General features: G+C 32.2%; 3 protein-coding genes across 3 annotated transcripts in view; 2 read left to right on the top strand and 1 right to left on the bottom strand.

The window, feature by feature from the left end:
* The window catches only part of LOC143052038 (uncharacterized), a 28,802-nt gene extending 22,638 nt beyond the window's left edge, over nucleotides 1-6,164 (bottom strand). The window contains exons 1-5 of the mRNA XM_076225013.1: nucleotides 6,112-6,164; nucleotides 4,128-4,445; nucleotides 2,773-3,090; nucleotides 1,437-1,488; nucleotides 899-1,029 (exon numbers count right to left, since the gene is read on the bottom strand). Of these exons, the coding sequence (XP_076081128.1) occupies nucleotides 899-1,029; nucleotides 1,437-1,488; nucleotides 2,773-3,090; nucleotides 4,128-4,445; nucleotides 6,112-6,163 (871 nt within the window). The 5' untranslated portion in view covers nucleotide 6,164. The remainder of the gene's footprint in view (nucleotides 1-898; nucleotides 1,030-1,436; nucleotides 1,489-2,772; nucleotides 3,091-4,127; nucleotides 4,446-6,111) is intronic.
* A 6,524-nt stretch (nucleotides 6,165-12,688) lies between these two features.
* Nucleotides 12,689-13,209, top strand: LOC143052037 (uncharacterized). Its single transcript, XM_076225011.1, has one exon. It carries the CDS (start codon nucleotides 12,730-12,732, stop codon nucleotides 13,207-13,209), a length of 480 nt encoding a protein of 159 aa, XP_076081126.1. The 5' UTR covers nucleotides 12,689-12,729.
* Nucleotides 13,210-14,121: 912 nt separating this feature from the next.
* Nucleotides 14,122-18,356, top strand: LOC143051003 (C-type lectin domain family 12 member B-like). Its single transcript, XM_076224077.1, has 4 exons — nucleotides 14,122-14,162; nucleotides 15,094-15,188; nucleotides 16,430-16,511; nucleotides 18,135-18,356. The coding sequence occupies exons 1-3, from the start codon at nucleotides 14,141-14,143 to the stop codon at nucleotides 16,487-16,489; spliced, it is 177 nt and encodes a 58-aa protein (XP_076080192.1). The 5' UTR covers nucleotides 14,122-14,140; the 3' UTR covers nucleotides 16,490-16,511; nucleotides 18,135-18,356.
* The last annotated feature ends 6,937 nt before the right edge of the window (nucleotides 18,357-25,293 follow it).

The raw sequence follows: 25,293 nt of genomic DNA, 5'->3' as shown, positions 1-25,293 counted from the left end.
TTTACATTAACAATTATAAATAATAAATAAGAAACAACACGAACTCCACTAAAAACCGGGAGTGAAATCAGGTGCTCCGGAAAGGTAAGCACTTCTCGCACCGTATACGGCACCCATCGTGTTAATTCTTTGTTCAGTTCGGTAATGTTGGAAGGTTATTTTGACTGAGGAAGAATATCAGATATGATTTCTGACACACTTTTGTCATAATGGCCAATCAGCTTATGATGGCGACCGTAAAATTTCTTGAGTGATGACATTAATTTGATTGATTCATAGCCCTGTTTTAGCAACTTTTGAGAAAGCAGTATTCCTCGTTCAACAAAATCAACGTAATTTGAGCTAGCTCTAGAGTAACGTATCAACTGAGACACATATACTCCACATGCTGGTGCCGCTGGGATGTTGCTACACAGCAATGGAAGGTTCACTATAGGAAAATCAAAATTATCGCGTATGTTATAAAGTTTGGTATTCAACAATATATATCATAGCTGTATTTGTCATGTTTGTAGGTCTTTAATACTTTTTAACTTAATACTTATTTTAATCTTATCATTCTTTTTTTCTTATTTGAACGTTTTTGTAACTATTTATGTCAATCCAATGCTGCTAATTTTATTTTATCATTAAGATCGAAAAAAACTAAATATGACCTTGTTTACTAGCTTATCGTATAGCTTCAATTTTACCACTTGTTTCCGTTGGTTTAGTAGTTTCTGATAAGTAAAAGCCTTGTTTAACTTGTGTAACTTAGTTCGATACTGTTTTACACTCCTGTCAAGTTGTATGTTCAATTTTCCATATTAACAAAAAGTAACTCCCGTTTAACGTAAATCATACATTTGTTACTTTGAAATATTTGAAATATAAATACATATAGTATTATCTTGATTACCTGTAATGCTTTCTGCTCTGCTTACATTTCCATGTAATGTTCTTTTTCTTTTTTTTCTCCGAACATCTAACATCAGGAAAACTGACGACACAGACGCTGCAAACACCACTGCTCCAACTAGAAAACCAACACTGAAACAAGTCAAAATTAATTGTACGTGTAGTTCAACTATACGTTAAAACCACAAGTAGCGGGTTTACTTAACTTGGTAACCTAACTTCCTAACACAATTTTATCTAGAATCACCCCAAAACAGTATTCGTATACCATAGCAATTGCTATTAATGGGATTATCGAAGAACTTTTCCAAGCATTGGCTAATTGGAATTAGTAATTATTTGGAGGTGCCAGTCGTTTGACCAAAACAACAAAACTTTTTACAGTTGTCAGATTAAATCTAGTAATCAAACAAATTTTCAGAAAAAACGATTTATGTACATGCAGACTATAGGAGTACTAAACTAAATGATTCCTTCACCTTCCTGGTCATGATGAACATTTTAGGTAATACTTTAACAAAACTATATTTCAAGCTTACATTTTATGTCCAGAAAGTCTGTCGTCTTCAGTAGGAAGATTCTGTTTTGTATCTGAAATAAAATAGTGTTATCAAAATATCCTATAAAACAGCATATCTCATATCTATATCAATACACCGCATGATGAAAAAATATGCTCTCTCTCTGTGTTCCATCTCACAGAGACATAACTTGGAAATGTTACCAGTACATTTACATGTGCATATTGTTAAAATTGAAATCAGTGGTAACCTTTCATTCGAGGTAGGGGTATTTAGGAAAATTAGTGTTAGTTTAAACTCTGAGAAGTTCAGAGCATATAAACGTTGAAAATATGCCACACAGCCCTATATTTTGACATTTGAAAAAAATTGTGGTGCATATGAACTTTCAATTCGAGGATAAAACTTCATGGTAAAAGTGGTACAATTTTAGCAGTAAAAGGAGTTCCTATGGGAAAATTCATTGTCAATATTAACAGAAATGCAACCTTACGAATTGATACGAGATATCTGGAGTTAAACGTGTTATAGATTATATGTGCTTAATTTGCAATTCATTTTACATTAGTTTTCCCGTTATGTTTCTTTTTGTTTACTGGCTTTTGATGTGACTCGGAATTTATACATTCCGTCATCTGCTTTTTATTCTATTTTGTTTTATTTTATAAGTACAGGCAAATCAAGCTATCTTCCTAATAACTAATTAGAAAGAAGGGGTTTAAAGCATTTAGAAATAACAAAAATTAAGAGCGCAAGTTCAGTACACATTTCATAGATTACTGTGAATAGTTCATGTTCTGTTTGTCGGATCAAAGGTTCAACATGGTTACGATACAAAAAAAAAGAAAGGAGAACACCTATACGTCTCCGCTAAAATGTATGTTAAGATCAACGTTTTACCTAATACATATATATCACATATCATTAACAGTACGGATAATTTCTCAAAATGAATTTTAAGTTGGACGAGTGCTGCCAGAAAGTTATATACATATTCCAATCGTTCAATACCCCATATTTAGTTGGTCTATTGCTAATAGAATATAAATTATTACGGATAATATTTTTTTTAAATGCATGTGGAAATATAATCTTTTGAATATCGTCTCATTACCCTGGCAATTGCAAAATTTATAAACTCAGTGATAACACTGCCTCTAGATAATCATCTAAATGTTCCACGATCGCATGTGTGACAAAAATTAACAACGATATTGAAAATTATCTTGCCATGTTGTACCGACGATATTTATCCATATATCAACGTTTTGTTGACATTCCATATATCAACTTCTTGTTGACATTTCATATATCAACGTATTGTTGACATATAGTATTCAATGGTTGTACTAACCAGTGAAAACATCCTCTTCTCGTAATAGTTTTTTTTCACCGAATGTTGCACCATATACACAGGCATACGAAACATTCAGATCTTGTTCAGTCAGATTTTGTATAATTAAGGTATATCCGTTCGTAGACGCCTTCCCATCATACTTTTTATTTGGACTTGCAGTTTTGACATCTGTAAACAATGTTCGTTCAACATCTTCAACTGCTGTCCACATATTCCATCCTGAATATTTATGACAGCAATTTGAAATATTGCAAAATAATGTCACATTTTGTCCATAGTCTGTTACCTTTCCGGTAACTGTCCATTCCAATACACCTGAAACGAGTACCATGTACTTTAAGGTTGATTTATCTTTTCAAAAAAATAATTCATACATTGCATGACATCATACCGGCACATGTGTTATTACTAGCCGAGAGGAGAAATAGGACACGTTAACTAGAGAATAGTGATTGATGGCTGCTATCAGAAAAGTCATGTTCAAAGCAAACAGTTAAAAAAGAAAGCATTTTAGATGTAATCACTGTTATTCAAATTAAACAAACATTTGTGTTTGATTTCTTAATCTCTATTACTGTCATCATTTCCTCACAATTTCCCACAATGTAATCAAATATATCATGAATGTATTTTTAAATTGACACTTATCAGCCTGTTATAACATATGCTTAATAAAAGCAACAGTATTAAAATGCTGTTCAATAATCATAAATCGATTAAACGAAAAGAAGACTGGCTATATTTCGGCATTGGACTGCTACATGTTTACTAATACTAAACCTAATACTTAAAAATGTCGCACACAGATTGACAAATTACCTATTTGCCTGAACGTAGACTTTACCATTTATATAGTTTGACAGGGCATACAAAAACAATCCCAAAAAATTTCAAAACATAAAAAGGACAATCACTATCATCAGATTATTGCAGCAATCAACAATTTTGGTCGGGTAAGCGGGTAGTGGTATATTGTTGTTTGGTTTCCTTTGTCTATAATAGTTCAAATCATAATTTGTCGACAAAGTCCCATAAAGGTTGTTTTCAATATTATATTATCAATATTTGTCGAAATTGATGGTAGGAGACGAAGATTGGTAGGGCATTCTGTTGTTCAAACTATGATTCTTTTTGACAATGAGAGTTTAAATTGGTAGAGGTTTAAGCTATTAGAAATTTAAAAAAACAAATTGCCACGACTGCTTTTATGAATAAGATAATATCTGTTCAAGCAGGTACCAACGGTTCTGTTATTTTCATGCAGTTCTGTTGACATTCCATATATCAACGTCTTGTTGACATTTCACATATCAACGTATTGTTGACATATAGTATTCAATGGTGGAACTTACCAGTGAAAACATCCTCTTCTCGTAATAGTTTTTTTTCACTGAATGCTGCACCATATACACAGGCATACGAAACATTCAGATCTTGTTTAGTCAGATTTTGTATAATTAAGGTATATCCGTTCGTAGACGCCTTCCCATCATACTTTTTATTTGGACTTGCAGTTCTGACATCTGTAAACAATGTTCGCTCAACATCTTCAACTGCTGTCCACATATTCCATCCTGAATATTTTTGACAACAATTTGAAATGTTGCAAAATAATGTCACATTTTGTCCATAGTCTGTTACCTTTCCGGTAACTGTCCATTCCAATCCACCTGAAACGAGAAACATGTATTTTAAGGTTGATTTATCTTTTCAAAAAAATAATTGATACATTGCATGACATCATACAGGCACATGTGTTATTACTAGCCGAGAGGAGAAATAGGACACGTTAACTAGAGAATAGTGATGGCTGCTATCAGAAAAGTCATGTTCAAAGCAAACAGGTAAAATAGAAAGCATTTTTTAGATGTAATCACTGTTATTTAAATAAAACAAACATTTGTGTTTGATTTCTTAATCTCTATTACTGTCAACATTTTTTCAAAATTTCCCACAATGTAAACAAATATATTATGAATGTATTTTTGAATTGACATTTATTAGCCTGTTATAACATATGCTTAATAAAAGTAACAGTAGTAAACTGCTGTTCAATTGTCATTAATCTATTAAACAAAATGAAGACTGGCTATATTTCGGTATTGGACTACTACATGTTTACTAATACTGAACCTAATACTAAAAAATGTCGCACACAGATTGACAAATCACCTATTTGCCTGAACGTAGACTTTGCCATTTATATAGTTTGACAGTGCATACAAAAACAATCCCAAAAAATTACAAAACATAAAAAAGACTATCATCAGATTATTGCAGCAATCAACAATTTTGGTGGGGTAAGCGGGTAGTGGTATATTGTTGTTAGGCTTCCTTTGTCTATAATAGTTCAAATCATAATTTGTCGACAAAGTCTCATTTAGGTTGTTTCAATATTATATTATCAATATTTGTCGAAATTGATGGTAGGACACGAAGATTGGTATGGCATTCTGTTGTTCAAACTATGATTCTTTTTTGACAATGAGAGTTTAAATTGGTAGAGGTTTAAGCTATTAGAAATTTAAACAACAAATTACCACGACTGCTTTTATGAATAAGATAATATCTGTTCAAGCAATCACGAATGGTTCTGTTGTTTTCATGCAGATATCTTACAATGTATTGTCCATTAATTATTTTGGTTGTCGAAATATCTGTATTGTTTCTTTATTTGATAATAAGATTGTCAAGTTATGGGGGCTATATTTAGTAGACATATATGCTTGTCCAGATTATTATGCTCGAAAAAGTTTTACAAGTCAGGTGTAAACTTTCGAATATTTGAATGATAACTTAAAGTATAATGGGTAAACGGTCTTTCATAAATCTTCATACTTATCTTTCAGGGGACCATTCTTATCATTAATTCACGCTATCAGAACATTTCGACCATGACATGTAAAATATAGTATACGTATTTGGGCACACTACAACACTTTATTTGGATAAGGATTAACAAAGTTGTTGTGCTTAAAATCATTACCCTGAAAATCACTATGGGGCAATTTATCTTCAACTAATGTATAATAATCATTTCTTTTTATAGTAATAATTTGTGGTCAATCTTTGGATTTGTTAAAGTGATTTTTTTATAAAAAGTATACAAAATTTAATAAAACATGTTACTAATACAGTCATGTCAGTAGGTTGAATGTAATTAAGCTTAATTTGAGAAATAAAATTTGAGATTGAAAGGTTGTGTGTTAATGCATTTGCATATGACTAAAATAATCCCAATAGCTCCTTTATCTTTAGTTTTGGTGTTTCATATTCACTTGTATAATGACATTGTATTGTTGACTTTGGTTAAACATACAGTTATCGTCTTGTTACCTTGTATCATTTGATACTTTATCAGAATCAGCAATGGCAGCAAATACTTCATATTTCTATATCTATATATCTGTAAAGTAACAAATTCATATAATACTAAATACTATAGCATGAATATCTTTAATTTTCACATTTATCTCTAAAGACGAAACTGCAACCTTACAGAACTTTATATGTGACAAGCAGATCTTAGAAAGGTTTGTCTATGCATGTATCACTCCTCCTGTGAAAAATTCAAGTTTACAACATTCTGAGGATGTTAATGTTGGTAATCAGGTTTGCAACTTATACAATGTATTTATTGATTTTATAATGAACACGTGTGTTTGTTTTGACATTTGTCACATGACTAGATATAAGGTCTACTCTGAATTACTGAGTATTTCATTAGCTAAAATAATCTGGAAGAATTGTAACGTTAAATCGATGTATAATTATTTGTCATTCGACGCTTGCCTTTGAATAGTACAGTCTGGTCATTTCTGACACCATCCCACCCACCTTTATTTTTTCAATGTTGGTAATTGATGCTCTCATACGTATGGTTGAAGTGGGCGATTTTTAAAGATTATAAATGCTTGAAAAGATTGGTAACAAAGATATTTCTTTTGTAGATTGTGTATAACTGGTAAATCATATGTTGGAGCAGTGGCTACTGACGTGCAGACAAACATTCGTGCATTGTAAATAAAATGAAAAAAAAATGCTTAACTGTACTATGCAGGCAAGCTGATATCCCAAAAAGTGTTTGGTTTTATTAATAAATATGATATGTTCGTTTGGTAGAAAAAACAAGAACAAGGACATAATTAAACTGAAAAGTTTTGACTTATGCCTTTAACGCAATAACCTTATGTGTATGTGTTTGATAATTTATTTATATACATTGTAATACGGAATACATATTTTATAATAGACAATAGTACACAGTATATACAGTCAATTCATCATTCATAATAAGGATTTTTTCCTCATTTATATGACATATATTAAGTTATAAGACTTTGTACGACTTTGCCCCCAGCAGAGCTATAGAAAAACAATACATAAACGGGTGTACACGGACTTTTTTAAGATAATACACGGACTCTTTTTAGTTGTTATACAGACACTTTTTATGAATAGAATCACTCGTGCATGATCAGTATGTTCATAGGCACTTTAAATTTCAACTCGATTTGAACTTTTTGCTTCATCGACATATTTTCTGTCTTTTTTTTATACAAAATATTCACATAGCATCAATATTTTTTCAAGCAATTCCAGTAAAATACTATTCATATCAGTACACTAAGGGATTAGCCATTTAAGTTCAAAAAGGGGGGGATTGTTTTCTCCTAAAAAAAGATATTTTGATCCAAAATTTTATGAGAACAAAATTACTGTGGTCCAGCAGATGACATATTAATGTTCTGCATTATTCCTGATTTTCCGAATACCGTATATATAATAGTACTAATTATTTAAAAAAAATTTGGGTGATGGGGTTGAAAAACTAATTAATTTTCATACTCAGAAAAGAACATACAGCCCCCTTTATGAAGCAAAATAATCGGTCAATAAATGTATTTTCTTCATTGTATGGACATGAATAGTACAATGTATTTTGGACAATGCTGAAAGTAAAGAAATGATACCGACGTTTATACAAATGTATTTGTTTAAAATAAAACACAGGAAATATGTTTATAAAAATCAAATCTTATCAAAAGATAAAATCCCTATCAACTCACCAATGCACGATTGATCCTATAAATAAAAAGTATTCGTGTAATACATGTCCTAATAGGCAGAACATCTAAAAGAAAATTAGTCAACTTTTTTCATCAATTTTGGACGGTAAGCTGCGAATGGATCATATATTAACACGTTTAATCCCGATCAACACTTGCAGAGACAAGTCTGAATCAAAGTATATGCCTAAACATATCTAATAACAAGATAAAATTCATTTTTTCATAACATTTCATTCACTAATGATGTAGAAAATTCATTCTTTTGATACATTTATATTGTTATCAAAATTATAATTAAGTTGAATTCATATATGAGCCAGTCCATGCGAAAAGGTACAAAAAGTTCTTTTGATAAACTTTACAGAACACGTTATTAAAGTTTGTTTTAATATTTTTGAAAAACGATTTTAACCAAAAAAAAAAATACAAGAATGTTAACGTTCATGAAATTGTCAATTCTATCCTGAATTTGTCAAATAAAACAGAAAAAGACGTAGAAATGTCAGATTTGTTGGTATTTGAGAAAGTGTAAAATCATTTGTTCCCCGGACTAATAATGCTATACTGACCAGAAACTTCAAAAATTACGACACTGTAGAGACAAACGGTCAATAGTTTTCATCAGTTCTACAGTTTTAAAGAAAGTAAGGCAACATTTAAACATGAGGAAAAATACAAAATTTATGTCATCTTATGTTTTAGAAATTCCTTTCCGTTTCCCCCATAAAAATAAAACGTTAGCTTACTTACCACTAAAACCTTCCTTTCATATATTACTTTTTTACGAAGTTGCATTTTATAAGTCTAAAGTGTGTACAACATTCATCTTTTACTTGAAATGGTTCTTTTTTTTATCAAATTATTAGATTCTTGATTTTTTTTCTAGAAATAAACTTCGGCTAAAAGGAAATGAAAAAAATGTGCTTAAACTATAACTTACATTTACTGCTTTATGAACATTTAAGTTTCTCAAATGTTCAGTCTTGCAAAGTGTACTACTCCTTTTTTGAAACGTCGTACAAGTCAGATACAAAACAAAAGTAACAAAAAACAGGCCGGAAACAACTTTCCGTATAGTTTTTCTGCACTTGCAGACAGGTCAAGTTGGCACGGTAGTATTTCCTGGCCCATAGGGGATAATGATAGCCTTTTAGAATTTTCACCCATTTCTTACACTGCAAAAAATTGTAAATTCACAGTTAACTGAAGTACTTTCATTTTACTATTCAGAAATTAATTTGAATGTTTATCATGACCGTTTACTTCTTTTGCTATCTTTAAAAACGTAAGGCCACTAGTGCATCTAGGTCTTTTATGGCGCAGTGAATACAAAATTTAAAAAAATTCCCAGAAATTCATTTCCATCTGTATGTAAAATTATTTCATATCTTTCTACACCTGATTCATCCCTCAGTTTGGGAAAGTATGTTCAGTTGTTACTGTATTTTTAGTCCAATCACACTGTTCAGATACATTGACCTAAGTAGGGTACACAAAAGAGCAACCTAAATTATGGAATGCAAATACTACCGTGCCACCTCAAGGCGTGACTACTCGTGCACAAAAACTATCCGGCAACGGTTGTTACCGGCCTGTTTCTTTGTTACCTTTGTATAGCATCTAATACTTATTTTACGATTATTTTGTTTGTATGTCGGTTACTTTAATATTTACATTAATACACCACACTACATCTTGTTTATTAGCGATAATTGTTTTTTAATATTTTGGTGATCACCACAGTGATATTTTTAGATTAAGTTCTACATTTAATCGATAGATTCGCCGCATGACAAGTCAGGTAAATACATTTAAATTTTTAAAACGAGGTTATAACTATTAATAAACCCGTCAGACGACTTTATGAAAAAATACTATTTTTAGAGCAAATCTATGATATCATTTTAAACAATACAAATATGAATTTAGCTTTAATATTTGTAACTATTGATTTGAATAAATTAATAAAGTAATGACTTGAAAATTTGTAACATTGGCAAATAAAAGATAAGCCTTGGCAGCACTGTAGTCTAAAAAATAATACCGCAGAAGAAACATAAACAAGGACGTTCCCACTATCGACCATAAAATGGAGCAATTTTTTTTCTCATAAAATTGGTAAAAAATTATACTTATGTATAACATAGTGAATTCAAATAAAAGAGTGAGCCCTAGACAATATGAATAATTTTTAGCTACAGGGTACCTTCTTATTCCAGCTATGTTTTAAAGCACACGATAATCCTCTCTTGTAGGTCAACTAATATAGAACCCATAAATATAGATTAGATTACGTGAATGATATTTAAATAACTGTTTAAACAAGGAAAAGATAGATTTTAATTACCTTTGACAGTAAAAAATAAAGTCCATTCGGTTAACTTAACTTTCGATTCAAATGTTTTCACACATAGTAGTCAGATTGTCGCCAAAGCGAGCCGTGTTTACATATGGGTATCATCTTTGTAATTACAATAATAAATGGCAAAATACAATATTTTCATTGGTTGAACACTTAAAGAAATCTATTCGTGTAGTGGATAATGAATTGTAACCGTATTTGACTCGAGGTGTCACAAAACATTGACATAATCGAGCTTTAAGGGCATACGATACAGTTTTGATCCAATATTGCAATTTTGCCGACAATTTGCATACAGGCTATTTGTTACCTGATTAAATCAAATATGTAATAAAAAATATAACTTCATGTGCTACTTTTTTTGGTAAATTGAGGTCAAAACTTTATATATTTGATCAAAATTCAGTTTTGTGAACGTAATTTTCTTGTCGACAGAAATACATAACTGTTTTGTTTAAAAAGATAAACACAAGCTGTTTTTTTTTAAATTATTTGTAAATTCTGTTTTATATAAATGTCCTTTAAATTTGTGCAATTTGTTTTTCAAATAACTCATATTTATCAAATGTTCACGAATGTAGAAAAATAAAACGTCATTTTTTGCTGTATATTTATCAAATTAAAAAAAATGCACTATTTACGTTCCTGAAAATTGGCAAACATAATCTTCTTACGTAATCAAACCAAATGGCATTTTAAGAAAGAGTGGTCCATGAACTCGTTTTCAAGTTAGATAAGTTTGACTGATAAAAATCAGTCGAAAACTGAATCTTTTCCCGATATGTCAAAGTTTGACGTCGCGAAAATAACTATTAACGTTAGCAACGTCATTATTCCCCTGTAACTGTATCGTATGCCCTTGAGAAGTAAGCCATCACTCACAATCTAACATTTTTTATGTTGGGGTCTAGATGGGATAACATAAACAGAGAATAATCTGCAATAAATGAAGAATAAGGGGGAAACTAATGAAAATTTAAGAAAAAAATGGCATACAAAATACAGAAAAGAGAATATTAGGGGATTACAGTATAAAGAATCGAGAATAACAGGTAAAACTTATAAAGAATAGAGAAAATAGTCTAAAAATGAATAATGTAGAAATGAAGAACCCTCAATCAAACTCTCTTATATTTCGAGCAAATCAAGTCATTTGTCATGTTTTATGCAACGAAGTCCTGTCATACAGTATTATTATCCCTTTTTTCTCTTAAGGCATTCGAATTAATTCAAATATTGTTAAACAATGTGACAAAATATTCAATGAAGTTGTAGAGCAATGCATTTCACTGCTATATATTGCTACTTTGTTTAGTCTCACATTGGGAGGCAGATTTAATAAGTGACGTCATCATTGGACAAGTGGAAATGGGCGACCAAGTTGAACTTGAAAAAATTCTGTAGACTGATCGTTTTCAGAGTACTGAACATTTTCAAGATAATGTATTGAATATTAAACTTGCTGAAATTCATACGGCGAGTAGGAGAAAAAATAAATTAATTGCAGCCTTTATTTTAGTGCAGTTATTTTGTGTTTTACTAGCAGTAGCTGTCAATTCCGTATATTTGAATGGTAAGAATATTTTTAAACGTATTTGGTATTTCAGAAAACTGTCTTTGATCTTTTTCATACCAGTATTAGAATAACTTATATAGTTAACTATTGCCTACGTGATGATCTACGTAAAGATTCATAGCGAACACAAGAAAATAAAACATCAAACATTGGAATTAAACAGAACAGTCACTTTGTCATCGAAATTGTACGTTTTTAACATACTTTTAGTATTATTATTATGAATTCATATGCTTCGACACTCAAGGTTATAAGAGAAGTTATATAAGAGATGGCTGTCCTATGGCAGCAACTGATTAAGTTCTAAATAATTTTTAAAGTTCAAAATCGTTCATAGGTCTCTATTTGGGCACTAGCGGTCAAATTCATGTTCACAGATTGGACTCAAATTCTCGTACTTGATTTATAACAATGTAATATAAACAATAGACATGGCATTCGCTCGATAAAATGTATCTTTGAATCGTGTGTATTACAGTCTTGCCATTTAATTAACTATCGAGTTAACCACTGAAGACCTCCGTTGGTCATACAAGCGACATAAGCGATATAACATTAAATATATACAAATAGTTAGAAGGCAAATTTGTGCAATAATAATTTTTCTATGTCTGTTTGATTTCATTTAAGATATTAGAAATATATGATAATGATCATCGTTTTTATCTGTATAAGAATGATTTTTTATGGATAGAATCAGTTAATTAAAGGATTTCTTTGTTTCATTTTCAATGTTGACATTGTTTTCTTTAAATAACTTAACATGCACAATTCATGCGTTATCCATCTCTATCTAAAGAGGTTATATTGAGATTCACATAAATATGGATTCAATGAGGTCGAATTATTCACTTGTAGGTGAATATTTCATCATCAATATTTCTTAGAAAAATGGAAATAGCGGAATAATTGGAGAAAAGGGATCAACAGGGATAATAGCACCAATGGGAGATAAAGGCATAACAGGTGAAAAGGGACCAATGGGGGATAAAGGAACAGTTGGTGAAAAGGTACTAACAGGAATTAAAGGACCATTGGGAGATAAGGGCAAAAAAGGAACAGTTGGAGATAAAGGCCAAAATGGTGCAAAAGGTATAGACGCAGACAAAGGAACAGCTGTTGCTAGAGGTACAGAGGGTCAAAAAGGTTCAAAAGGCGAGATGGGATCACCTGGTATTATTGGTCCTACAGGACACAAAGGTGAAAATGGCGCAAAGGGAGTCACTGGTGTTAGAGGTCTTATGGGAGAAAATGGACTACCTGGCTTAAAAAGGGAACACGGCGAAAACGGTATTAATGGAAACAGAGGAATTACAGGACAGAAAGGTGCTATTGGCGACAATGGACAAAAAGGTACAATAATACATCAATCAATTAAGGTTGATAACATTCAAATTGAAATATTTGTACTTAAGACAAAGTAAAGTATAAAGTGTATTGATAATGATGAGAATAGTAGAAACCACTTTTGATACCTATAAATATCACGAGAACAGTTGATGATGGTTTTCAAGCCGAACGTTCACATTTGTGACGAACATGAGAACCTAAAGGCACCTATCAATTTCGCTAGCGGCAGTGCACAGTAAAATTACAAATATATTGAAATCCGAGGAGAATTCAAAACGAAAAGATCTTTATCAAATGGCAAAATCAAAAGATAAAACACATCATACGAATTAATAACAACTGTCATATTCCTGACTTGGTACAGGCATTTTCTGATATAAGATTGATTGAACCTGGTTTTATAGGCCAACCCTCTCCCTTGTATGACAATCGCGTCAAATTTCATTATATTGATAACGATGTGTGGACAAAACAGACATAATAGGTACAATTTTCAAAATAGGGCTACAGTAGTCATTACAATGTGACAATCTCAATCAAATTAAAAACAAAAATTATTTAACAAAGAAGCAAATAAAAGCATATATCAAATAAGTGTATACTTTTCTTACCAGTTATCAAAGATACCAGGCTTTTAATTTGATAAGCCACACGTGTTTCACCTATATAAGACTAATCTGTGACGCTCAGATCAAAAAGATGTAAAACCAAACAAGTACAAATTTGAAGGGCATTGAAGACCCCATATTCTAAAACGTTGTACCAAATACGTCAAAGGTTATCTATTCCTGAAATACGAAAATCCTTAGTATTATGAAAAAAACATACTTTTGATGCCCTGGCTTGTTGAAATATGTTGCATATTTCGGACATTGATTTCATTCATTTGAACCAGAATGAAGTTAATGGATTGCATATGTGAAAGACACTGTTTTCTTCAATGTATGGCACGAATTCATCATTTAACATATCTGGATTGTAGGAGCAGGCAGAGAAAAGGGTGAAATGGGAAAGTCTGGGGAACCAGGTATGTCACTGATAAATACAATGTTTAAGATCTTTAAGCGCTTATATCAATACTTTGTTCGATGAGTGGTTCAGAATTAATCTTCTTTAAAATGCATGCAAAGGAACAGACCGAAAACAGCACAATTTACTCATTTATCTAAAAGCATTAACACATGTAACAGAAGCAGTTGTGTTACTGGTGCGTTATTTTATGTTACTCAATTGTAGGAGCAATCGGCGAAAAGAACTATTTAACATTTGCGATTTCGGGTCTTTTTATAGCTTATTATGAGGTGTGGGCATTGCTCATCATGCTCATTGTTGAAGGCCGTACGATGATCTATAGCTGTCAACTTCTGTGTAATTAGTTTCTCGCGGAGAGTTGTTCCGTTGGCAGTCATACCAGTATTTCGTTTTTATCACTTTCAGATGCATTAAATAGTTATTACTATACGTGTAGGTTGCATTTCTGAAAATATTGACAATGCAATTTCCCATAGGAACTCCTTTTACGGCAAAAACTGTACCACTTTTACTATGAAGTTTTGAATTTTGTTTATCCTAGAATTGAAAGTTAATATGCATCACAATTTTTTTCAAAGGTCAAAATATAGGGCTGTGTGGCATATTTTAAACGTTTATATGCCCTGAACTTTTCAGAGTTTAAACTAACACTAATTTTCCTAACTACCCCTACATCTAATGAAAGGTTACCACAGATTTTAATTTTAACAATATGCACATGTTTATTTACTGGTAACATTCCCAAGTTTATGTCTCTGTGAGATGGAACACACAGAGCATAACTGGGAACCAGTATGTAAACAAAATTAATTTTCTATGAATATTCAAGATCTCCCCAAAAGAGGCGTGTTTTCAGAAACAGCTGTATTGACAAAGTGCAACCTGTAAGTATTACAGTTTAATTACGAATATATATGTTTTCACAGCTAAGAAAATGACCTGTGGGTCTGGTTGGGGTCAGTTTATGGGAAGTTGTTATAACTTTCAACTGAATTCAAGAAAGACTTGGAATGATGCAAAAGTAAGTTTAATGGAATAAATATAAAAAAAGAACATTGTAAAAATTTAACATGTATAATGTCTACCTTTTTTAAAACCCACCCATCCTCATGGACAACATTTGATAGTAAATATGGTAAGGGTCGGTTGCTATTACTTTCAATTGTATTAGAAAAAGAAATAGAATGAAGCAAAAGGAAGTTTGAATACATTATATAACAATACACAATATGTAGTCTCCTTTTTTTCAAGGCATTCATCACCAGGGACAACATTTGAAATCTATTTTTTACAGTTATGTAGATCAGATAGGGTTGATTGTTATAACTTTCAATTGAATTTAAAAAAAAATGGAATGAAACAAAAGTAAGTTTGAATGCAATATATATCAATATAAAATATGTAATCTCAATTTTTGTAAGACATTCATCTCTAAGAACAACATTTGAAATCTTATTAAAATAAATAATTTAAAAGCTAGCATTATCGTTTTGATATAAAGGTCGTGTCCTCTCATTCCACAAGTCAAACTTTGATTCAAACATTATCACTGAACTAGTATATATTTGTTTAGGGGCCAGCTGAAGGACGCCTCTGGATGCGGGAATTTCTCGCTACATTGAAGACCTGTTGGTGACCTTCTGCTGTTGTTTTTTTTTCTACGGTCGAGTTGTTGTCTCTTTGACACATTCCCTATTTCCATTCTCAATTTTATTTGATGGTTGCTTTAGAAACACCTGTCCCATAAATTATGAAATAAAGGATCTGAGAGACATAGTTATGTCTGTTTTGATATGTTGACTGACATTTATAAAGAAAAGACACAATTTTACTACCAACAAGATGATTCCAGCTTCCCAATTGTGACCTTTCTATTTCTACGTTGCACAATTACATCAGTTCCTGCCATTATGTTTATCAGTAAATGTGATTTTCTAGAACTTGCGTTATACATGGAAGCTATGAAACAATGGATTTTTGAGTAGGATAGTCTGTTTAATATCATCAATTCTATTTAACAAATAAACACCAATCAAACAAACAAACAACAACATGGATGACAGAGACTTGATTTTGATATACAGTTAAAAACTAATACAGAACCTCATAGATTTCAGACAAACATGTCGAATCTCAACAAACTTCCATGTGTTTCTGAATGGTAGGCAGTTTCCACTACAAATGTTCATGTTATTTTATTCTAAGTTGTGTAAAAATATAATCAGACTAATTTTTATATATGCTTTATCTTAATTGTTTAAGACAGACTGTCAGAGGAAAGGAGGATTACTTGTAAAAATTGAGGATTTTGTTGAGAACTAGTTTTTGAAATCATTTGTCAATGGTAAGTTTATCACAAATTATCAATATCCTTCGAGGGGCCTCGGTAGCCGAGTGGTCTAAGTAATTACTACTGTAATCACTAGCGAGTCAACACTGAAGTTGTGAGTCCGAGCCCCGCTCGTGCTGGTGTACTCGACTCCAATCTTAATTGATTGCAAATGTCGGTGGTTTTTCCCGGGCACTCCGACTTCCTATACCAATAACAGCCACGAAATTTCCTAAATGCTGTGCTTAAAAATTGTGTTAAAACACCAAAAAATCAAAACTTCAAATCAAAAATCAATATCCTTCGTATGAACAAAAGCATGTAATGTTTGTTATCATTAAAATGATATTTGTCTTTTGATGTTAACTTTGTGTATACTCATTATGTAAATTCTTCCCTCGCAAGGAACACATTTTATAATTGCTGACATCACTATGCATGTTAGCAGCGCCGTGTTAGCATGATTGCATGAGGACTATTTGTTCCTACAGGAAACATCCACGTCCACGATATTAGCAATTGTGTATTTCTACAACACTGTAATTGTTGCTTTAACTAAGCATTCCCTACAAGCATCTGAACCATTGGAAAATCACATTTTATAGATAAATAACTTTGAAATAAGTTGTTATGCCTCACCTACGATAGTAGAGGGGCATTATGTTTTCTGGTCTGTGCGTCCGTTCATCCGTTCGTTCATCCGTCCGTCCGTCTGTCCCGCTTCAGGTTAAAGGTTTTGGTCAAGGTAGTTTTTGACTTCAAACTTAGTATACATGTTCCCTATGATATGATCTTTTCAATTTTAATGCCAAAATAGAGGGTTTACCCTAATTTCACTGTCCACTGAACATAGAAAATTATAGTGCGAGTGGGGCATTCGTGTTCTGGGGACACATTCTAGTTTTCTTATAAATTTCAAAGTAAGATTTCGAAAACTAATTCCCAATGGAGCAGCTTTACGAGGAACCGTATTGACCCAAAAATACATTGAATTTATAGATAATAGCTAAACAAAATAACTAAACAAAATATCTAAAAATAGCTGACGAATAGAAATCCAGCAAATTATCTCCTAGTTGAACCTTCATGATGTCAAGCAATTTAGATTTTTTTTCTTTAATCGATAAATGCCACAGAGAAGAACCACTATATTTATTATTTGAATGTGTATCTAACCAACTTGCATCTTTTTATAACAAATTTATTTGGGACGAAGGTTATGGTTAATGATCTTCAGAAGAATACAAAACAAACTAGACACATATCATACTAGTGACAATGTTAACATTATTTATCTCAGGTTCAACAACTAAATGTTCATCTCTTTATCGAAAATCTCGGGTTTAAACAGTTGAACATATATACCTTTTCATCGAAAATCTCGGGTTTTAACAGTTGAATATATATATGTTTTCATCGAACATCTCGGTTTTTAACAGTTAAATATATATCTCTTCATCATCATTTGATTTTTAACAGTAATATATATATATATCCTTTCATTAAACATCACGAGTTTTAACAGTCAAATTTTATCCCTTCATTCAACATCTCGGGTTTTAACAGCTAAATGTAGATCCCTGCATCGCACATGTTATCGAGGGCATGGTATTTTAACTTTGTTTAATTGCATTTTAGGCGGAAGTGTATGGATTGGAGCACATGATTCAACTCGAGAATCTCGTTTTATATGGGTGTCTGACAATACGCCGGTTACATTTACTGATTGGAGTACTAACCAGCCGGATAATTGGAGAAATGGTGAAGACTGTGTTCATTTTCTGAGTGGGTCAAATAAATGGAATGACGCAGAATGTTCGCACAAAATGGGATACATTTGTGAAAAACATTGAATGCAAATACAATTTGATGCTATAGACAGAAATTAGTTGAATTTATAGAAAATTGTTTATTATGTATATGCCTCATGATACTACTGTATTTTCTTTCGTTTTTTCTCCTCTTCAAAACGAAATACTTATCATTGATGAGTAAAATTTGATCAGATATAATTCAAATGCAAATGTTCCAAAACAAAACTATGAGATATCGTCCTCCTTGTCCTTTTCCTTCACCTTCTCCTCCTCGTCGTTGTTTACGTATAGGGTTTCTAGGAAGTCATGTAGGGAAGACACATTTGAAACAGTAATCATGCTGCATATATCAATCTTAAGTGTACTGCTGCTTTATTTTGAATGCGCATTGTGTATGATGGGGACATCACAGTAATAGAGTTACAAACGAAAAACAATTAGACCTCAGTGTTGCTGTTAGATTTGTTTAACTCTTAGACTAGCAATTTGTGGGACCTTTACAGTTTGCTGCTTGATGTGAGCCAGTAGAGTTACACACTTTTACAAGGATGGAGTGTTGTCTCATTGACACTCATATTCCATCTTCTTATGTCTTTATACAATTTAACACTTGTTCATTAGAATACAGTCAGTCAGGGTACAAACAGAAAACTAAATTATAAGGTCATAACTATAACCCAAATGTCATTTCCCCCAAGCAAATATAAATTGATTTTATATTTTTTTTCTTGTTTTGTACTGTTTCACCTCTGTCTCAAGTAAATGGAAGGGTTTGATGACAGCAAATATCGTTAACCCTACATTCCTGAAGTGATTGTCCCAAGTTTTTTGAAGGGCCGTATTTTTTTTGTGTAATTACTAAAATCCACTCTGATTGAACTTCGGTGGCTAGGTGTCTAATTGAAATCTAACTTTATTTTTATATTGTAGTATACTATACAATATATCGAACAGACCAGGTGTCTTTTTTATTTCTAATTAATGTGTTACAGTGAAATCTGTTTAAACCAAACCTCTTCGTAACTGAAGATTGTGTTCGGTTTTGGCCGATATGCGGTTTTATCAGGTTCACAACGCATACCATTTGATATAACGGTGCTTTAAAACATGTTTGGTTTATACAGGTTTTCGGTTTATGCAGGATTCGGTTTAGCCAGGTTTTACTGTATTAAGAGGGTGTCCATGGAAAAACTAGGCAGTGGATGGCACATTACATATTTTGTTTAAAAAAAAATTTCATCTACTTCTTATCACAAATTCATTCTTTCTCAAAGTTAAATTTTGTTCTTTTGTTAACTACAACAAATAAAGAGAACAAAAATACATAGAAAGCACTGAAAATTCATTAAAAAGGGGAGATAACTCTTCATTTTGTACAACATTTTGTTGCATTGTTAGTGAACTTTAAAATCATTTTCTGAGCCATCCACTGTTGATTCAAAAATATCTTTGACATATATAACCTTTGTATGATTATAAACATTACATTGGAACCAAAAATCCAGTGGGAAAAACTTATGTTGTGTCACCCATATCATAGGATTTTAAAAACAAAATATGGGGTAATCTACTTCGAATTTTTCTGTTTTTCATCAAGATAATAATAGTTCATATAATTTTAAATTTCAAATAGTTCTCATATTTAGTAAGTAGAACATTGAGCCACCCGACACATATACAATACATTGGTTTCGATGTTTATAAAAAAAGATTTTTGTGAAAGCCTTCAAAACTAACAAGCATTCTTAGATATCATTGGAAAAAAAGTGACTACCTTCTCAGAAATATGTGTCTCTGACCTAACACAAAAAGAGTGGGAAAAAAGTTAAAAGATAATCATGACACACTAACTTGTCTTTATCCTACATACAGCAAACATCAGAGTCAAACATACATTTTAATTAAATGAAATCTGCCAAAGAGTAAATGTTTACTGAAAAAAAAAGTAAAATCACAAAATTACTGAACTCCGAGGAAAATGCAAAAAGGAAAGTTCCTAATCAATTGGCAATATCAAACACATTAACCGAATGGATAGCAATGTCATATTCCTGAATCGGTACAGGCATCGTCTTATGCCGAAAATGATGGATTGAACTTGGTTTTATAGCTTGTTAAACCTTTCACTTGTATGACAGTCGCATACAATTCCATTATATCAAACAAAACAAACAGACATTATATGTCAAAATGTCAACAATAGCGGTACAGTAGTCAACATTATGTTATAATCTTAATCAGAAGGGGAATATAACCAACGACCTATGGGAGTAACACTAGAAGTCCTAGTTGATGTTAATAATTGGGTTCGAAGACTTGGTGCGTACAAGGGTCGAAATTTTTATATTTGTTTGGCAGGATATTGCTTTTACTAATAAAGTGTATGCCATTATATAATACCATACTCAAATCGAAACAAATGAAGCTAAAAATATAGCAATCAGCTTAATTTTGAAAGAGAGGAGATTCAGATGATTTATTACCAATAATGCAGAGGGAAAAATTTAAATTTGAATTATGTGTCTGATAGAATCGAATCAAATTGAATCAGTCGTTGTATATTGGACTAAAAAGCAATCACATATATTTGATGTGCAAACTTTGTTAAACATATCAACGCAGTACACCTTCAATTGGAGTAAACATTTATCGATATCACCATTAAATTACCTGTAACCATATAAGACATATAATTGTAGGTTCACTTTAACTACTTTCATCTATTTCCTGAATCGTTTAATTTTTAACTTTATAAAGTAGATACTTTACAATTTGCACGTTGATGGGATATTAAAGTCGGATTATAACAGGGGTAATTACTGTATGATTTGTAACACGTGTATGTTTTTATATTAAACGTTTTAAATTTCAGAAGTTATGATGAATCTAAGGTTTTAACTCACTATTTCAAATTTGACCCTTGTTTATTCTTCTATATCCCGTCTGGTCAGATAGTGTTTCACTCGTTTTAGAAAATGCACATCCTTGTTGTTTATTAGTTGGGTTGGCCCTTTATGCAAAATATTTAAGCCTGAGCGATAGCGAGGGGTAAAATATCGACATAAAGGGACAACCCGTGGTTAAATCTAGATATATTCAAGCTCCCATGAATTATTTCAATTCTAATAGGACAAATACGGCATTTTATTTGGATCGAACCACTTATTTGCCGTTCCTATAAATAAACGCACTTTTGATATGACATAAAAGAACGGACCAAACTAAATATAAAGTGACATGCTTAAACTATTTAAAATAACATATTTTGATAGGTTTGGATGAATTTAAATGATAATTTTACTTAAATGTGTTATATGTTTACATAAAGGGCTTATATAACACATTATAGCATTGTTTGTTTACATTTCCTTGTTGTGATGATTTTCGGTTTCACAGGCGTGTAGTTTCCCGTAAAATGCTTATATTCTGACGTCAACGTTCTGTGACGTCGGATAGCTCATTCATAAAAAAGCATATGACTTGGGAGTACGATGGGAACAGCCCAAACAATATATTCATATTTTACCACGGGGTTGTACTTAAAGCGTTTGAAGGACATCATATTTTTGTTGAGGATCCCGCCTTTGGGTGTTGGGTTTTCTCGCTGTGTTGAATACCCGTTAGTGGTCTTCAGCAATTTACTGCTCTGTGGTCAGGTTGTTCGTAAAAAAAATGGCCAACATAGATACAAGTATCTTGTCTTAGGAAGGAATACATCCTACTTTGTAAAGGATCACTCTGATTCGAACAAAAATTTTTCTGAAACTGATATTATCAAGATGCTTGCTTTCTTGATTGACAACATATGTGTTACGTTCGGAGGAGATGTTTTTCAACAGACTGTCGGCATTCCAATGGGAAAAAATTGTGCCCCTCTACTTACCGACTTGTTTCTTTATTATTATGAGGCTGGCGTCATGCAGGAACTTCTTAGGAAGAAAGATAAGAAGTTAGCAATATCCTTTAACTCTACTTTTCGCTACATAGATGATGTTCTTTCACTAAATAATTCAAAATTTGGTGACTATGTGGAACGCATCTATCCAATCGAGCTAGCGATAAAGGATACTACAGATACAGTTAAGTCGGCCGTATATCTTGACTTACATCTAGAAATTGACAATGAGGGTCGGTTGAAAACAAAACTTTACGACAAAAAAGATGATTTCAGCTTTCCAATTGTGAACTTTCCATTTCTAAGTAGCAACATTCCAGCAGCACCTGCATTTCCCAATTGATACGATATTCCCGTGCTTGCATTTCCTATCATGATTTTCTTGATAGAGGGTTGTTGCCCACAAGGAAGCTATTAAACCAAGAGTTCCAAATTGTGAAGTTGAAATCATCCCTTCGTAAATTTTACGGACGCCATCACGAGTTGGTTGACCGTTAAGGAATAACCGCTTCACAAATGATATCGGATATGTTCCTTACGTCGTAACTACAAACCCCTTCCCTTTCATGAATGTGAGCTACCGAACTATTTACTGGATTTGTTATCACATAAGCAACACGACGGGTGCCACATGTGGAGCAGGATCTGCTTACCCTTCCGGAGCACCTGAGATCACCCCTAGTTTTTTGGTGGGGTTCGTATTGTTTATTCTTTAGTTTTCTATGTTGTGTCGTGTCTGCTGTTGTTTGTTTGTCCTTTTCATTTTTAGCCATGGCGTTGTCAGTTTGTTTTAGATTTATGAGTTTGACTGTCCCTTTGGTATCTTCCGTCCCTCTTTGTTGTGTCTTTGACACATTTCCCAATTCTCAATTTAATTTTACTATAGAAAAAAGTACTTACTGGATTTTATATATGATTTCAAAAACCATTTTTTCCTATTGAATATATTTTTACTGCTCATTAAATGTTAAACAAACACCTGGTATTGGTAAACAAATATCCAGGGATAATCTGAAATGTATGTTTTATTCGGGTTTTATATAACTTTACATTCCCAGGTTAGAGTCTTTATGTGGTGAACGATGTAAACAGAAAGGTAAATACTTTATATGCAACATAAGTACGATGTTGACATGGTATATTCAACATGAAGATGCATACGAGGTCACCAATGCAAACACCAAGGTTAAACCTATTTGGTTTTGATGTTATATTTGTTATTCTCATCGGATTTTGTCTAATGCTTAGTCTGTTTCTGTGTGTGTTCCATTTTAATTTTGTGACGTTGTTATCCTCTTATATTTAATGCGTTTCCCTCAGTTTTTGGTTTGTTACCCCGAGTTTGTTTTTTGTCCATAGATTTACGAGTTTTGAACAGCGGTATTACACTGTTACCTTTATTCAAGACTTAATACATTATATTAATACAATGTTAACAATTCGAACGATATTAACACGATATTGTCAACATCACGGTGTAAACAATGTAAACGATGTTAACACAAAGGTACACACCATATGCATAGATAGTATACAATGTAAATACGATGATGACACGACAAAGTAGACATTGCGATATTGACAATATCGACAAAAATATCGTGCACTGGATATCAACTGGTCAAAGTACTCCTTCTGACAACGTTTACCCTTATACAGGAAACCTAGAAGCTCATTCTTGACGGGTTACATTCTGTTTGGTTTTTTTTTGGCACTTCTGTGTTCTGTTGTTTCGTTGTTTTTCTCTTATAATTGATGCGTTTCCCTCGGTTTGATTGGTAACCCGGATGTGTTATCTATTTATCTATTTATGACTTTCGAACAAGAGTATACTACTGTTGTCTTCTCTTAGTGGATTTAAACGTTGTTTTTTCTTAAATACAATGATTGCACTAAAACTTCACCCATTCCCTTCACATACTTCATTCAAACTGGTTTGAATGATTCATCAACAAACCCTCAAACATTTTAGAGCATCATGCATACCTTTGTCAACGATTGGACCAATTGCACCAACTTGACCTTTCTCCTTTCTTTTCATCTTTACTTTCATTCATTTTATTGTTTATTATCAAAACCTACCTCATTACTAATACTAAAGCACTGATTCTAAAGTTACGATAGGTTGACAAACGCAAAAAGTGTAGCTGATAGAAATTACATGTATACCGTTTAGATAGTGACAATTATCTTAAATACAAATAAATTGTATATTTGTCATTTCATCTTTTGTGATATAGCGTTATTTTATTTGTCAATGCAAATTATCAACATTTTCAGTGCAACATCGTTTTTTTTTTTTTGGGGGGGGGGGGTTAATATCCTTTTGCTGTGACTCGGTACGTATGAATCCCGCCAATGTAGTGTTATGCTGTGTTCGCATTAATGTACCATGTCTTCATTTTATGCATTTGTGCCTTGTCTATTATGAATTTTTATTTTCTTTGTTGGCATATTTATTTGTATTATTGTGACTAAGATTGTAATACAAATTTGACTGCTGTGCCCCTGTTTTGACATTTTTACGTACAATTACTTTTAAGTTTGCTTACACATTGTTGTCAATATAATAGAATATTGTGCGACACGATGAGAATCTTAGCTAGCTATACAACAAATGTTTAACCAACACTCTTTCAAATGAACGCCTGTACCGTATCAGTTATATGACAGTTGTTTGTCAATCATTTGATGTTCATATGATTAGGGACTTTCCAGTTTGAATTTTCTTTAAATATAAAAAGAAACTGTGGTATGATTGTCAATGAGACAACTCTCCACAAGAGACCAAATAACACAGACGTTAGCAACTATAGGTCACCATACGACCTTTAAGTTTCCTTTTTGTGAAGAGTTATCTCATTGGCTATCAAACCACATCTAGTTATTTGAAGTGAATTCCTTATTATGAACAAATTAATTGTTTTGTTAGCCAAACAAAATATGTATTCAGGTACAACACTCAACGTAACACAACGTGTTAAGTAGAATACTCATATTAAGGGCATACGATACAGTTACAGGGGAGGTAATGACGTTGCTAACGTAATATGTTATTTTTGCAACGTCAAACTGTAACATATCGGGA

This window comes from Mytilus galloprovincialis, chromosome 11, assembly GCF_965363235.1.
Source record: "Mytilus galloprovincialis chromosome 11, xbMytGall1.hap1.1, whole genome shotgun sequence".
Lineage (NCBI taxonomy): Eukaryota > Metazoa > Mollusca > Bivalvia > Mytilida > Mytilidae > Mytilus > Mytilus galloprovincialis.
This window is presented reverse-complemented; position numbering and strand designations above follow the sequence as displayed.

Bases quoted from the DNA above. Each gene is read 5' to 3' on its own strand.
- LOC143051003 (XM_076224077.1), top strand. From the start codon at position 14,141: ATGGGAAAGTCTGGGGAACCAG. The intron at 14,163-15,093 runs GTATGTCACTGA...ATGTTTTCACAG, and splicing joins GGGAAAGTCTGGGGAACCAG to CTAAGAAAATGACCTGTGGG. The intron at 15,189-16,429 runs GTAAGTTTAATG...TAATTGTTTAAG, and splicing joins AGACTTGGAATGATGCAAAA to ACAGACTGTCAGAGGAAAGG.
- LOC143052037 (XM_076225011.1), top strand. From the start codon at position 12,730: ATGGGAGATAAAGGCATAACAGGTGAAAAGGGACCAATGGGGGATAAA.